Below are 16,100 nucleotides of genomic sequence, written 5' to 3'. Positions count from 1 at the left end.
AATCACCCCACTTACGTCTCTCTCCAGATGAGAATGAAAAACATGTAGAACAAAAGGAGCAGGAGCAGTTATGGGGCTGGTAAAGAATTAGAAGGAAGGAATTCAAGTTCTGGATGTTTAAGCCCATTAGCATTCCTTTTTCTTTCTTAGTAATGTTTGTACTTTTCGCTTCCGCAACCTCTGTATTTTTCCTTTCATGTAAAGACAATGGAATTTTATGAAATAGACTAGTATTTGACTATTTGCAACGAGGCTTATTGTTATTTGATTAACAATGCCGGATGTCACCGACGCCTCGGTCTCAGGGCGTGACAACAACGGTATTTTATTAAAACCGTTGTGTTTTTTCTTTCAACAACGGTTTCAACAAAAATCGTTGTCGTAGCCTAAAAAAACTCGCTCATAGACAACATTTTCTTAAAAACCATTGTCTTTGATATGTCTATGACAACGATTTTTAAAAACTATTGTCTATGAGCGCTTTTTTTTTTGATACAACGGTTTTTAAAAACCATTGTCCTATATGTGTTTTTGTCAAGGGTCAAAGACAACAGTTTGATTAAACCGTTTTATTTCATCTGGTTTTTTTTAGAACTACGACAACGGATTTTGTAAAACGTTGTCTTTTCTTATTGTTTTATATGGTAAACGACAACGATTTTTGTGCTTTTACAAAAACCGTTGTCATATAATTTTTTTAGAAAAATTTGTAGTTGGTCATATATACACATATATACATATTACACACACTTATAATAAAAGAGAGAAGAAAAGAAAGAAAACCCAACCCATTCCCACCTTGTACGTCGCTCTCTTCCCCTCCAAAGTCTCAAGTCGACGCCGTCGCTTCTCACTGCCAAGGAAGACCGGCCGACCACCGTGCTATCTACCCATCAACTTCGCGACCTTGGTTAAGCTCTGAATAGAATATTCCAGCCGAGTTTTCAGCTACTTGAAGCTGCCGTTCGTGGCTGTTTCTTGCTCGATTTCTTGATCGTTTTAGGTGAGTTTTTGTTTATTTTCTCCTAGTTATCGTAGTTGGTTGTTGTGTTTAGTGAGTATTCTCGCAATTTCAGCTGTGTTTTTAGCCACATTTTGGTCTATGAAATTTATTTCTTATATTATGTTTTATTTTTTTAATACTTATTTGTAGTTTTTCTACCACAAGAAGGCCGCAGAGTGTTTGCCTTTTGTAAAACCCTAACCAGGTCAGTTCTTTGCTACCACTCTTCTGCAATAATTGATTTCTCGACCTGTTTGATTACTGGTAATCGGTGATGAAATTTTCTTAAATCTTTCATTTAGTACTCATGTTGCACATTTTATTTGATTTTGATTCTGTGGATGTATTATTTAGTTTTGCTAGTGAAAATGCTACTATACCGGATGTATGTATCAAGGAGCTGTTTAGATGACTAAATATTAACTTGTAGTTCTTGTTTATTTTGTTTTGGGGTGCAATTTGATATGAACCATCAGAAAAATGGACAGATTGTTTAAGAAGACAAAATTGTCGAATGTACTTATTTGATGTTTCATAATTATGAAGTCTGATGCTGTAGAAATATCACTGAATTTGTATTGAGCTAATGCCAAGAATAATTGCAAATATCATTAGTGTGTTGGTTCAGATTGTGAAGAAATAGAGATGAAATCCAGAAATTGGGGGCTGGCTCTGTGAAGGGTTCGTATGGTTCCAGAAGAGGAGGAACCGTTGGAAGACTAAGCAATTGGAGAAGGACTATGATGTCTTGAAGAGCCAATTCGAAGCACTGAAATCAGATAAAAATGCTTTCTAGTTTCAAAGCAAGAAACTTCAATCACAGACCAATTCATTTAATCATCTTGTCAATGTTGAATTTGGTAAATAACCCCATAATGTAATCAGCCATAGGGGCTTTAATTGTTGAACAAGTTGATTAAACCAAGTTTGTAATTTGACTAGTTTTTACTGTTTGATTTCAGTTATTTTGACTAGTATTTACTGCAACCGATCAATTTCAAAGTGGCAAGCTATCACGAGCAAGCTTCTTTGATGCGGATTTGAGCGGTAGTTCCGTTGTTATGGTTGTTTTTCAAGTGTAGTTGTGTCACGTGATGGGCATGATATAAAATTTTCATGCTTTATTTACACAAAATTGAAGGTGACAGTGGGGTAGGAAATTTTCTTACTTTCAAGTTTATAATCGATTAAAAAGCTGTAACGGCAGGTTTTTTTGCAGTATGTTTCTGCATATTTACGAATTAAATTAATGTCATTGTTGATAAAGCCATCGCCACAAAAAGTCAGCAAATAAAGCTATGTAACACAAACATTGTTGATAGATTCATCACAACATTGATGTATAATTTTGTTGTTTACAAATATTTTGAACACCAACTTAACAGTATTTTTACAACTGTTTTGAAGGATTTGATTCATTGTTGGTTGGTTAGTTATATGTATAATAGACAAAGATTGGATGTCAAAGAATATGTTGTCACATGAATATGAGGTTGGGGTGGAGTATTTCTTGTAGTTTGCATCGCGAAACGCTAACAATCCGAATGCAATGCCTTGCCCATGTGCAAAATGTCGTAATCTAAAGACGAAAGATATTGACACTATAAGGGCTCATTTGTGTTGTAATGGTATAGATTTAACATATCATAAATGGATTTGGCATGACGAAATATCTAAGTTCGGGAACTCAATGAATGATAGTGATCGAGTAGGGAAAGCTAAACGCAAATATTTTACCGAGGAACCTATAAGTATGGTACATGGTGCATATGATAGTTATGCTGAGAATCCAAACCAATTCCATAAATTACTTGAAGTTGCCAAGAAACCTTTATATCCTGGATGTGTTAAATTTACAAAGTTATCTATATAACTTGAAGGCGAAATATAGTTGGAGTGATAAAAGTTTCACTGATTTACTTAGTTTGTTTGGACAAATGCTTCCAGATGACAATGAATTGCCTTTATCTTTGTATGATGCAAAGAAAAGCTTATATGCTTTAGGGATGGATTATGTGAAAATTCATGCTTGTCCTAATGATTTTATCTTATACCAGAAGGAGTATGAGGATTTTAACAGTTGCCCTATTTGCGGGATGTCAAGGTGGAAGTTGGGTAAAAATTCTACGATAAATGGAGGAGTTCCTGCAAAGGTCCTTTGGTACTTCCCACCTATTCCCAATTTCAAAGATGGTTTCAGCAGAAGGTGATATCTAAGGAATTAACTTGGCATGCTGATAAAAGAATTTGTGATGGATAATTGCGTCATCCGGCTGATGCACCCTCTTGAAAAGTAGTGGATCACAACTGGCCCATTTTTGCTTCCGAGCAAATAAATCTAAGATTGGCCATATCAGCAGAAGACATCAATCAACATAGTTTGATGAGTTCTGCATATAGTTGTTGGCCAATTGTGATGATCACCTACAACCTTCCTCCAGGTTTGTGTATGAAAAGAAAATTTATGATGCTCACTTTGTGATTTCTTGTAGAGCCCAAATTCAGTACACGTAAAACTCATGCATTTATTTAATTGTTAAATCATTTATTTAAGTTTAAAATGATTTATAGCGATGCATGACCTATTTAATTTGCATTATTTTAATCATTTATTCTTATGTGATGCACGTTAAAATATTTTCTCGAGTTTCATGTTTCAGACGATTATTCGATGCGGGATCAAGGAAAAGGACCGGCGACGATTTTGACAATTTTTAAAATACGATATTTTATTTTAAGTTGGGTTGGGGCATTTTAAAAGGTTTACTTAATTTTTAGATTTTAAAACCTAATTTAATTATTAGATGATTTTTATGACTTTAAAGTTTTTAAAGACTTGTCACTTGTACATTTGATTTTAAATTAAGATATTTAAAGTTAGAGGAAGGTTAGTTTTTTAATTATTTGTTAATTATCAATTTAGCACATAATTACCCCAATTACCTACTCTAACTCACGCACACACACTCTTTCACACACACCTACACGTAAAACACACAAACACAATTCTTTACACTCTATTTCAGATTTTGAGAGAGAAAACCTAGGGTTCTAAGATCTAGAACAGCCGCCCCTCTCCTCTGATTTTTCCCAGCGATTTTTCGTTGGTTTTCTTCGAGGAAAATAGTGCCACGTTCGACCCGTATCGTCTCTCGCATCCTTCCCGCATCGGTGTCGTTGTTTCGGTAACGTTAAAGATATAAGGCATGTATAATCTGTTGTTTCTTTATCGATCTCGTTATATTACGCGTTGTGATGTTTATTATGCATCAAAACCATGTTTGTTGTAAAAAGTTCGAGCAAAAACATTTGAAATGACTTTTGGATCTAAATTTTTAGATCTAAGAATGTGTCTGTTGTCATTTCGTGTGCTGCGAATTTTTGGTCGCTTATCTTGAAAAACTTTCAACGTATAAAACGTAGAAATTTTTGATACCTTCGATTTGACAGTAAATTCGAAATATTTTTATAAGAATTGAGTGAGTTATGATCGTTTTCATGGGACTACTAAAACTGTATTTTTCTGAAAATGTGTTCTTGTCATGTTCTTGGAAATTTCTTGTTGCAGGCTACGTTGGGGATCGTTGTGGGTTTCTTGCTGTGTTTAGGAGTGTCCAATGTGGTGAGCATGTGAATTTTGAGGTGTTGTCTCGGGTTGGTGAGGTTGTGCATGCATTAGAAGTCATAGGGAACTCTTCTGCAGAATTTTGGGTTGATTCGAGCAGAACTAGCGCCGCAGCGCTGCCAGTACGTACCAGTAAGATCTCTGCAGCGCTGCTGGTACGCACCAGGCAGCGCTGGAGAGCAGCGCCTAGGCGCCATACTGGCGTTGCAGCGCTGCACTGCAGTGCCTAGCCGCAGCTTCAGGCGGATTTTAGGCTTCGAATTTAGGTGCTCTTGCTTCCTTTGGGTACTATTAAGTCGTTATGTCCTAGTATACTAAAAGTTATTTTTGATGTTATGAAATTCGATTGGAGAACGTTGAATTATGTTTTAGGCAAGGTCTGTGCCTTTTATTGTGTGGGAAAATTCATACTTCTTGGCAAGATTTATTTCAGGGTTGAGTCGGGGGTTAGCATGTTGTTTATCACGGTCAAGTCCCGAGCATTACTAGAAGGTCATAAGTTAGTAAGTCAATGGGTGGTGCATTTGATAGACATGATTAAGTTGTGGAATTTAAATTCATGGTAGCATGTTAACATGTGCAGCAAGGACCCGAGCGAGATAAAAAGAATCCCTCAACGTCAAGTAAGTATGTTTGACTTGCAAAAAAAATACATTTAAGTTTTTGGAGGTATGCTAAATGTCTTGTGACCAAATTATGTATGGGTTTGGAAGTCGATGAACGTGGCCGAGGACCTCTCCACCCCGGTAAAACATGATCGGGTTAGATCAGGATTGGAAAACGGTAAAGCATGACCAATGACCAATCCACCCCTTAAAGCATGAACGGGTATCTCATGTATGTGGTAGTGGACTTTCCCTGCCAGCCCAGTACTGTGGTTTAGTTTGATCAGGCGTATTTATGAATGAGTCACTTGCTTTGAAAAATACCTCTACGCAAAATGATGAAGTTCATGTATGTTCAAGTATGCATGTTGCAATCATGTTTCAGAAAAGTTTCACGTTGATGGCACGTCTATGTTATGTATGTATGTTCAAGTTTTGTTTACAAGTTCAAGTTTCGAGTATGTACGCTCTATTTTAAATATGCATGTGGTTTTATTACGTATTACTTGTTATATCCAGTTTATACATATTGAGTCTTTAGACTCACTAGACTTGATCGATGCAGGTGAGGATGAATTTGAGGAGACGAAAGGTGGGGACCAGTGAGCCGGCTTGGACTGAGCGGGAGGCTAAACCCGAGGACCGCTCATGTTTTATGTTTTTTTATGCAATGTTTCAACTACTCTGATTTCACGTTTGTTACGACGTTTAAACAAGTATTGTCGTTTAGCAAACTTTATTGGTGATATCTTTTAATGCAATTATTTTGGATGAACAATTATTGATGATCGAAATTTGAAAATTTGTTTTGTGTTTAAGAAAATTTTTATTTTTTCGCAAATTTTAAATAGTTTAAAAGTACGGTACGTTACATTTCTGATCCCAAACAACCGAGATATTGATGTCTAATAAGCACCTTTAGTTGATGAATTGAAATTTGTATGGGATATATGTGTTGATACATATGATGTATATCGAAAAGAAATTTTCTCGCTTAGAGCTGTGTTACTATGGACGATCAATGATTTTCCTATATATGGGAACATGTCGGGTTGTATTGTGAAAGGATATCATGCATGTCCCATATGTGGTGAAGAAGCATATTCGACGAGGTTGAATCATAGAAGAAAAATTGCGTATACAGGGCCATAGAAGGTTTCTTCCTACAAGTCATCCGTATCGAAGGCAAAAGAAAGCATTTAACGAGAACCAAGAGTTTAAACTCGCACCAAAACCATTAAATGCGCATGAAGTTTTAGAAAGAGTTTAAAGAATTAATTATATTTGGGAAAAATGAGTGGGAAGCTTCCACTACAAAAAAAAATACAGATTTAACAACATTCGAAAGACAACGATTTTAACAAAAACTATTGTTTTTTTTGTTTTAATGGTTTTTAAAAAACTTTTGTCTCTCATGTGTCTTACAAACCGTTGTTTTTGAACACCATTTTTTAGTATAATACAATTGTTTTTTTTAAACCATTATCTGTAAACAGATTTTTTATCGCTGTGACAACGGTTGTCTTTGATTGGATTTTTTAAATTTAAGACAACGATTTAAAAAAAACAATAGTTGTCTTTGGCCATTTGCCCCTTCACTTTCTTTTTACATTTTCAATTCACAGAGGAAACAACCGATCCCCATTTTGCTCAAGCCCTAGCCCACCAATTTTATTGCCGTCGAAGCTTCACCACCACCGTGAAGCCCATCGAGTTCTCGTAGTCGAAGCTTCACCACCACCGTGAACTCACGACCTTGTTTGCTGCTCGAATCGTCTGATTTGAAACCGATTTCGGCAAACCTGAACGGCTGAACCGTAACCGCACGAGCTCTGTTCTGCACATAGATTTTCCGGTGAATTCTTCGACTATTTCGCAACAGGAAAGCTCGGTCTTAAGCCTTGGGTTTCTAGTAATCGAGCCCTAGACTAAGTTCGAAGCAAGCCCAACCTTCTTTTTTATATATTTGTTTTCCATATTCGTTTGTGAGTTTTACATATGCAAAAATTCAAGTTTCTTAATGTCATGCTGCTCTTTTCCCACCACCCCCACAACCCACAGAGATTGCTTTGCCTCCGCCTCCAGATGCCTCTGATTAAGATGCAGCTTTGGCTTATAACACATACATCAATCGGTCCCTAAATGGGATGATAAAACTTGATATAATTTCAAAATCTCCAGGAACAATCAGCTCATCAGGTGGTACAGAGGATGGAAACCAGATATTGGAGAGACCGCGTAAGAGAATCAGAACAAGAGTTACATTTAAGGATCAGGTTGGGGCCGAGCTGGTCGAAATAGTTGGATATTCCGATGGAGCTGATGTGGAGACAGAACCTGGTCCTGTTGGCATAAAAGAAGGCAGTTTTGTTGGGAAATACGAATCTCTTGTACAGACAACTGTAATACCGAAAGGAAAAGAACAACAGACCTCTGTGAAGGAGTCTAATTCCCATAAAAAAGGAGTGACAGAGAAACTTCAACTAGTTTTGAACAAGGTCAAGGCTGCCCTGCGAAGAATGGTGGAATGTATGAGGATCTTTACGGAGAATCATTTGGTTTCAAAGTTGGTTCTTCTTGGGCGCAACATCTTCGGGATCTGGTGGTAGAGAAGTGTCTCCTAGTAAATCTGAAAGTGACCTTGGCAACAATGACAATGATAATGGTGATGATCTGTTTGGATAGGCGGAATGTGATGATTCCACTCAAAGGACAAACGTTATTATTCCACGGCCGCCATATGATCTCCTTCCGTAATGGAAAGTTTTGTTGTACCTCATTTTACCTGTTCTCTTCTGTCGTGTGCCCCTATATGTGCAACCTTCAGTTTGGTTGTTACTTTTCATACTTAGTATATATACATGTAAGACCGTTGAGAATTCATCTCACTTTCTTGAATTTCAATATCATGGCTGCTCTGTATACACTGGGATTCTACTTTCTCATGGAGGCAGCATTTTGTGTTTTCAAATTCTTTATTGAAGAATATCAATGAACCAAGTAACCTTCATGTTTCAAATGTGCAGGTGTCATTATTTCATTCTTCATGCTAATTGAGCAAGGGAAGGCTATTGGGGCTTTTGATTTCGATGTTATGGTGAAATATTTGAGTTTGAATTTTTGCTTCGTCTGAATTTATGATTAAGTGCTTTTGTGATTTGCATCATTAATTTTGTGATAATGTTCCTGCTCATGTTGGGCATGTCACAAGTTCCAAATTTGTTTGGGGTCATTATCCTAGTTTGTGTTTATATTAATTCTTTGCATCCTATGCTCTCTTGCAATCATTTTTATCAGAAATAGTTGGAATACAGCTTTTGATTGTTCATCCACTTCATATATTGTGCTAGGAAAGTATGAGAAGCTAAGGCCTGTCTATTTCAGCAACCCTGAGACGTGTGGTTGTTTCAGTTCTGTTTTGGGGGTTGGCTAACCAGGTAATGGTTTCACTCAGAAATAGTTTTTTTCAGCGCAATATAACGGATAGTGACACTCGTACCAATGATCTAATACATGTCTTTGTCATATTTGATATTTGTTCATGTCTTGATGCTTTTTGTCATATTTTGTTGGACGTGGTAGAGAATTTTAACATTCCATTTGATAGTGGCAATGACTTTATAACCTCAAGATAGCTTATTGGATTATCTCGCATGACCATATTTTGAAGTCTTGGCTCTTGTTTTCTTCTAACAAAAGTTTCAGGTGTTAATTGTTAAGCTCTTAAATTGTGCTTTGCCATGATTTGTGAACAATTTAGCTTGTTTTGCTTTACTATATCCTGATTCATCATAACTTTTTGATTGTGTCCTACAGATTTGTTGAGTTCTCTCATTTATGGCTTTCTTCAAAGCATTTCTGAACAGTCCTGTTGGTCCCAAAACTACTCATTTTTGGGGTCCTAAAGCTAATTGGGTTTTTGTTATAGCTGTATGCTTCTATGCCTAAGTTGATATGGAAAATTAGTTATTTGATGGTGAAATTTTGTATAATATTTTCTTATTGGTTTTCAAGGGCCTTGTTGATATGAAAAAACCTCCAGAAATGATATCTGGAAACATGACTGGAGGTGAAATAATGAGATTCTGATACTGCCCTGATTACATTTTTTATGCTAACTATTATTTACATGATGCAGCCATGTGTGTATATTCTGCATTGTTCATGAGGTTTGCATGGATGGTACAGCCTCGTAACTTGTTGCTTGCTTGTCATGCTTCAAATGAGTCGGTGCAACTTTATTAACTTTTGTCAAATGAATTATTTTTTATTATATAGTGTGAGCTACTCTGAATTTAGCCACTTGCTCGGCGATTTTATCTTGGTGTTTTTTTTTTCTAAATTATGTCAGGAGACATGGAAACAAGTTGTCACGGTAATTCCATTACAGTTTGAAGATAGTATTCGCCATATGCTCTATTTGATTTAGTACTTGAATTGTGTTAATGATTTTGTGTTTTTGTTGAATAATTTACAGTTTGGATATACAAAGCAAAAGAAAAGATATTGTTGTGGCTTTTATGAAAATCTCGGCTCAAGAAAGTGTAGTTGTGAAATTAGTACTAGCTCGAGTCGCCTGCTAATATATGTTAAAGGGAAGATTTCAAGTTTATTAAGATTAATGTATAGATCTATTTTTTAGTGTATATAGAATTATGATTCGAATTTTGAACATGTAGTGATTTATAATAATTTATAAAAAATTTATACTAAATTTTATTTCGAATTTTGAATGATTTATAATACTGAAAAAATATAAAATAATTATTTTTTGTTTTTTTATGAAAAAAGACAACGGTTTTTCACCGTTGTCGTAGGTCTTTTTAAATTGTTGTTAAAAACTGTGTTGTTTAAGGATGCGGTCACAGACAATGGTGAAAAACCGTTTTCTTTTCACCGTTGTAAAACTGTTGTCTTTTAGGACAAAGACAACGGTTAAAAACAGTTTTAAAAAGGCTACGACAACGGTTTTTAACCGTTGTTGTTGGGCGTCTTTCTTGTAGTGTTCAGTTGAACGTAGGTGATGATAAATTATGTTGGAAAAAGAAATATACATTTTTTGAACTTGAGTATTGGAAACATCTACATGTTCTTGATGTGATGCATATTGGAAAAAATGTTTGTCAAAGTCTCATCGGTACGTTACTTGACATTCCAAGAAAAACAAAGGATGGAGTTGCAGCAAGACTAGACCTCATGGAGATGATTTCGAGGACTGATTTGATACCAAAGATGGGGGAGAAAAGAACGTATTTGCCAGCAGCCTGTTATACACTAAGTAATTCCGAGAAAAGAAAATTTTGCAATTCTATGTTTGGTGTACTTTCTTGCTATTTTTTTTTACATTCAATTGGTTAACATATCCTTAATCATTTCATCAGGGAACACATAACATTTTTGGATGCAATATTTCCTCACAAGGCTGAGTCCAAAGGGTAGTTACAAGATTAACATAACTGAACCTTTATCAACTGGTTACGTGATAGTGTAAGCTGTCTAAATATCCGTATTATGAAGTTTTATAAAACTTAGGGATAAATTTTAGCACTTTGTGAAATGTAGTTTGCAAGTGAAGTTGGCGATTACACTCGTGAAATTTCAGAAAGATTGAAGTGGGTAGCGTGCGGACCTAGCAAATAAGTGTTAAAGTACTCTAGTTATTTGATTGATGTGGTCACTTATCATACAAAAGAGCGAGATGATATACGAGTTGTCAAAAATTCCGTAGTAAGCTTAGTCGCAAAGACAATGCAAGTTGCTAGTGCAAAGTATAAAAATCCAGTTGTGTCAGACATGATTTTTTATAGAGTTATTCAAAAAATATGGGAATTTGATTACCAAATGTTTCAAATTCCAATGTTCAAATATAATTGGGTTGAGAATATTAACGGTATTAAAGTTGATCTTGGTTTCACATTGGTAAATCTGAAGAGAATTGGATTCAAGTCCGACTCTTTTATCTTGGGCTGTCAAGCAAAGCAGGTGCTTTACATTGAGAAGATCCTCAAGATCCTGCGTGGCATGTTGTAATTGCAAAGTCCCACCAGAGAGTACATTGACTACATGAATGGTGATGAATTGGAAAATGCTGTAACTCACTATCAATGTTTTACACGAGAGTTTATATCAATGGATGTTGATGGAATAGATGAAAATGAACCGTCATGCATTCGTGATGATTGTGATGGGTATTGGGTTGACAATAATTAAGTGAAATCCTAAATGACTTGAACTAGCATAATAGGTTACATTCCCTTACTGTTCAGCATATTACAGTTTAATGTAGAAATAAAAATAAAGAAGTGAATACTAATTTTTTTATGACATACGTTGCATTGTACATTTTTCTGATTGCCTAACAAATTGTAAATTCTTGCAGAATGTCAAAGAATGAGAAGCCTAAACAGAATAATGCATATTCTGCCAATGACAATAGTTATGGGGGAAAAACAGTTTTGGAATCTATAGAGACCGAAACAACAAGATCATCTAGAGGTCATACACGTTTGGATAGGCTTGTTAGGCAAAGGGTTCATGGAATTAGAAATGATGGAAGGTTAAATAAATTGAGGCAGCATATAGGAGAATTTGCAGGTGAGATGCAAAATTATATTGGAGTTCTTCTTCGAGAAAAGTTAAAGATAAGTTATCAGACTTGGAAGAAGGTTCCAAATGATGTCAAAGAATTAATATGAGAATCGGTTAATGTAAGTTAAATGTTTAGACTATTTTAATTAGTTTTCGTATGGTTATGATATGTTTAATGTTATGGGTTAGTATGACTTCTACAGCTGACGTACAATATTGATCAAAGCTGGAAGAAGGGATATCTGAACTCTGCCAATAACAAGTGGCGACAGTATAAAGCTTTTCTCACTCAAAATTCATTCTTAGCATGCGTGATAAAACCGAGGATTTGAAAGAACCACCTACTAGGTTTGGTATTACAAGAGATGATTGGAGTTCATTTGTGATCAGTCGCTTGTCTGATGACTTCAGGGTAAGATTCTTAATTTGTTACTTTCAAATAAGTAGGCCATAACAAATTATTTCTATTGAAATATGATATATATGGGCAATGTTCAATTAACTGGAAAGTATGTGATGAACAAAAGAAAAGAAGAATGCAAAACCTATACCCCCATCGTATGTCTCGCAAAGGATATGCACGTTTCGTCGACGAAATAGTAAGTATGATTTTAATTAATCTGCCTAAATATAAATATCATACATATTGTTTGCAGTCAGATGAGTTATGTGACGATGATGAGATAAATCGGGCAATTATGTGGAAAAAAAGGACGGGTCAATAAGAAGGGTCAATATGAAGGCGATGAGTTGAAATCGACAATAGAAAATATTGTAAGCAAACAATACATAAAAATGAATACTTTTTGTTGATTATAATTGTTTTTAGTAATTATCTTGTTCTTTTGTGCATGACAAGATGGTTATGTGCAACAAAAACTCGAGGGTACGTTACAATTTGAAAAGGAAAAAAATGATATCCTCGCGAAAGCACTGGATTCACATGAACATTCTGGTCGTGAGAGGTGTTGGAGGACATATCATGGCAAGCATCTACTTTAATATTTTGGTAGAATATGGAAGAGTCATCTTGTTGATGACCATATAATCCTTAATCAAAAAAGGAGTTGATGGATGCGAAGATATTAATCTCAGAACAAGATGCACGTATCGCAGAACAAAATGCACGCATATTAGATCAAGATGCAGGCAAACAGAGACTGGAAGAAATGTTCAAAAAGGGTGCAAGCAACTTTGAGATTGAAAAAAAGGTAGTTGATCACTAAAGTTGCATCCCACGAGTGACGATAAAATCAAAAAGGGTGTCTCGAACTATGCAACTTTGCATGATGTTGATGTGAAAGCTTCGACCAATGCTGATTTTTTGCAGGTAAATATTTAATTGTGGTTATATTACTTTGCAGTATTTTATTAGGATTGAATCTGGCGAAATTCTGGTTGTATTAACTTTGAGCAATGAAAAAGGTAGCTGATTATTGCAATTTGTCCATGACTATGATCTGTATCAATTTATAGCATGATTATTTGTCTTCTAGGGTAAGCCGGTTGCATTGGCATTGGAATCTAGGACCAATATTGTTGCCTACGGTACAATTATCCATGTCAATGCGACTGATAAATTACTTCAGGGTGTTTCATTACTCATGAGTTGCATGCACGTTTCCATTGATAAATAGTAAAAACACAGTGGTAATATTAGTAAAAAAACAATCAATAAACAGTAAATAGTAATAAATATTGTTAGCTGTAATATTGAATTCTTTATGATACTTTAAATTTAAATATAATATGACAATGACCTCATCTTGCATTATTACTAAGTGTGCTGGCCAAGCTACATGTATTCCTATAGCATCACCAAGAGTATCACATTCATTTGGAAATAGAAAATGTGATAATTTTTCCACAGCATTATCAATGGATATGTGCATGCGACTCATGGGTAATGGAAGACCATGAAGTAATTTATCAGTCGCATTGACATGGACAATTGTACCGTAGACAATAATATTGGTCCTAGATTCCAATGCCAATGCAATCGGCTTACCCTAGAAGACAAATAAGCATGTTATAAATGGATACAAATCATAGTCATGGACAATTGAAATAATCAGCTACCTTTTTCTTTGCTCAAAGCTAATACAACCAAAATTTAGCCATATTCAATCCTAAAAAAATAATGCAAAGTGATATAACCACAATTAAATATTTACCTGCAAAAAATCAGCATTTCTCGAAGCTTTCACGTCATTATCATTCGAAGTTGCATAGTTCGAGACACTCTTTTTGATTTTATCGTCACTCGTGGGATGCAACTTTACTGAGCAACTACATTTTTTCTTCAATCTCAAAGTTGGTTGCACCCTTTTTGAACACTTCTTCAAGTCTCTATATGCGTGCATCTTTATCTAATATGTGTGCATTTTGTTATGCGATGCGTGCATCTTGTTTTGAGATTAATATCTTCGCCTCCATCAACTTTTTTTTTTTTATTAAGGATTATATGGTCATAAAAAATAGGACTCTTCCATATTCTACCAATATTAAAGTAGATGCTTGGCGTGATATGACCTCCAACACCTCTCACACGACCAAAATGTTCATGTGAATCCAATGCTTTCGTGAGGATATCATTTTTTCCCTCTTCAAATTGCAACATATCCTCGAGTTTTTGTTGCACATAACCATCATGTCATGCACAAAAGAACAAGATACTAAAAACAGTTATAATGAACAAAAATTATTCTTTTTCATATATTGTTTGCTTACAATATTTTCTATTGTTAATTTCAACTCATTGCCTTCATATTGACTCGTCTTTTCTTCCACGTAATTGCTCAATTTATCTCATCATCGTCACATAACTCATCTGCCTACAAAAAATATGTATGATATTTATATTTAGACAGATTTATTAAAATCATACTTACTATTTCGTCGGTGAAATGTGCATATCCTTTGCGAGACATATGATGGGTGTATATGTTTTGCTTTCTTATCTTCTTTTGTTCATCACGTACTTTCTAATTAATTGAACATTGCCCACATATATCATATTTCAATATAAATAATTTGTTATGGGCTACTTATTTGAAAATAACAAATTAAGAATCTTACTGTGAAGTCATCAGACAAACGATTGATTACAAAAGAACTCCAATCATCTTGTGTAATACCAAACCCAGTAGGTGGTTCTTTCAAATCCTCAGTTTTATCCCGCTTGCTAAGAACGAACTTTGAGTGAGAAAAGCTTTATACTGTCGCCACTTGTTATTTGCAGAGTTCAGACTTCCCTTCTTCCAGCTTTGATCAATATTGTATGCCAGCTGTAGAAGTCATATTAACCCATAACATTAAACATATTATAACCATACGAAAACTAATTAAAATAGTCTAAACATTTAACTTACATTAACCGATTCCCATATTAATTCTTTGACATCATTTGGAACCTTCTTCCAATTCTGATAACTTATCTTTAACTTTTCTCGAAGAAGAACTCCAATATAACTTTGCTTCTCACCTCCAAATTCTCCTACTAACTGTCCCAATTTATTGAACCTTACATCCTTTCTAATACCATGAACCATTTGTCTAACAAGCCTATCCAAACGTGTACGACCTCTAGATGATCTTGTTGTTTCGGTTTCTATAGATTCCAAAACTGTTTTACCCCCACAACTATTGTCATTGGCAGAATATGCAGTATTCTGTTTAGGCTTGTCATTCTTTGACATCCTGCAAGCATTTACAATTTGTTAGGCAATCAGGAAAATGTACTATGCAATGTATGTCATAAAAAATTAGTATTCACTTCTTTATTTTTCTTTCTACATAAAATTGTAATATGTAGAACAGTAAGAGAATGTAACCTATTATGTTGGTTCAAGTCATTTAGGATTGCACTTAATTATTGTCAACCCAATACCCATCACAATCTTCACGAATGCATGGCTGTTCATTTTCATCTATTCCATCAACATCCATTGACATAGACCCTCGTGTAAAACATTGATAGTGGGTTACATCATTTTCCAATTCATCATCATTCATGTAGTCAATGTACTCTCTAGTGGGACTTGCAAGTGCAACATGCCATGCAGAAACTTGAGGATCTTCAATGTAAAACACCTGCTTTGCTTGACTGCCCAAGATAAAAGAGTCAGACTTGAATCCAATTCTCTTCAAGTTTACCAATGTGAAACCAAAATCATCAACTTGAATATCGTTAATATTCTCAACCCAATTACATTTAAACATTGGAATTTGAAACATTTGGTAATCAAGTTCCTATATTTCTTGAATATCTCCATAAAAA

The 16,100-nt window shown here is 35.1% G+C and overlaps 1 protein-coding gene across 16 annotated transcripts; it reads left to right on the top strand.

Annotated features, from left to right (window-relative positions):
* Positions 1 to 6,824: 6,824 nt before the first annotated feature.
* LOC140839402 (mitochondrial pyruvate carrier 1-like) lies at positions 6,825 to 14,639 on the top strand. 16 transcript variants are annotated; one of them, XM_073206087.1, is made up of 11 exons: positions 6,825 to 7,088; positions 8,584 to 8,670; positions 9,050 to 9,163; positions 9,248 to 9,302; positions 9,372 to 9,608; positions 10,393 to 10,511; positions 10,615 to 10,668; positions 11,613 to 11,940; positions 12,025 to 12,233; positions 12,478 to 12,595; positions 12,681 to 13,367. In XM_073206087.1, the coding sequence occupies exons 3-5, from the start codon at positions 9,071 to 9,073 to the stop codon at positions 9,476 to 9,478; spliced, it is 255 nt and encodes an 84-aa protein (XP_073062188.1). In that variant the 5' UTR covers positions 6,825 to 7,088; positions 8,584 to 8,670; positions 9,050 to 9,070; the 3' UTR covers positions 9,479 to 9,608; positions 10,393 to 10,511; positions 10,615 to 10,668; positions 11,613 to 11,940; positions 12,025 to 12,233; positions 12,478 to 12,595; positions 12,681 to 13,367. The 16 variants fall into 16 exon arrangements, 4 of the variants coding, with proteins under 4 accessions (XP_073062188.1, XP_073062187.1, XP_073062184.1 ...); XM_073206086.1 differs by having other exon boundaries at positions 6,825 to 7,165; XM_073206083.1 differs by having other exon boundaries at positions 6,825 to 8,330.
* The last annotated feature ends 1,461 nt before the right edge of the window (positions 14,640 to 16,100 follow it).

The sequence above is a fragment of the Primulina eburnea genome, chromosome 8 (assembly GCF_022965805.1).
Source record: "Primulina eburnea isolate SZY01 chromosome 8, ASM2296580v1, whole genome shotgun sequence".
NCBI lineage: Eukaryota > Viridiplantae > Streptophyta > Magnoliopsida > Lamiales > Gesneriaceae > Primulina > Primulina eburnea.
The sequence above is the reverse complement of the archived record's forward strand: the minus strand, read 5'-3'. Positions and strand labels throughout refer to the sequence as shown.

Bases quoted from the DNA above. Each gene is read 5' to 3' on its own strand.
- LOC140839402 (XM_073206082.1), top strand. From the start codon at position 10,635: ATGCAATATTTCCTCACAAGGCTGAGTCCAAAGGGTAGTTACAAGATT. The intron at 10,721-11,612 runs GTAAGCTGTCTA...AAATTCTTGCAG, and splicing joins TCAACTGGTTACGTGATAGT to AATGTCAAAGAATGAGAAGC.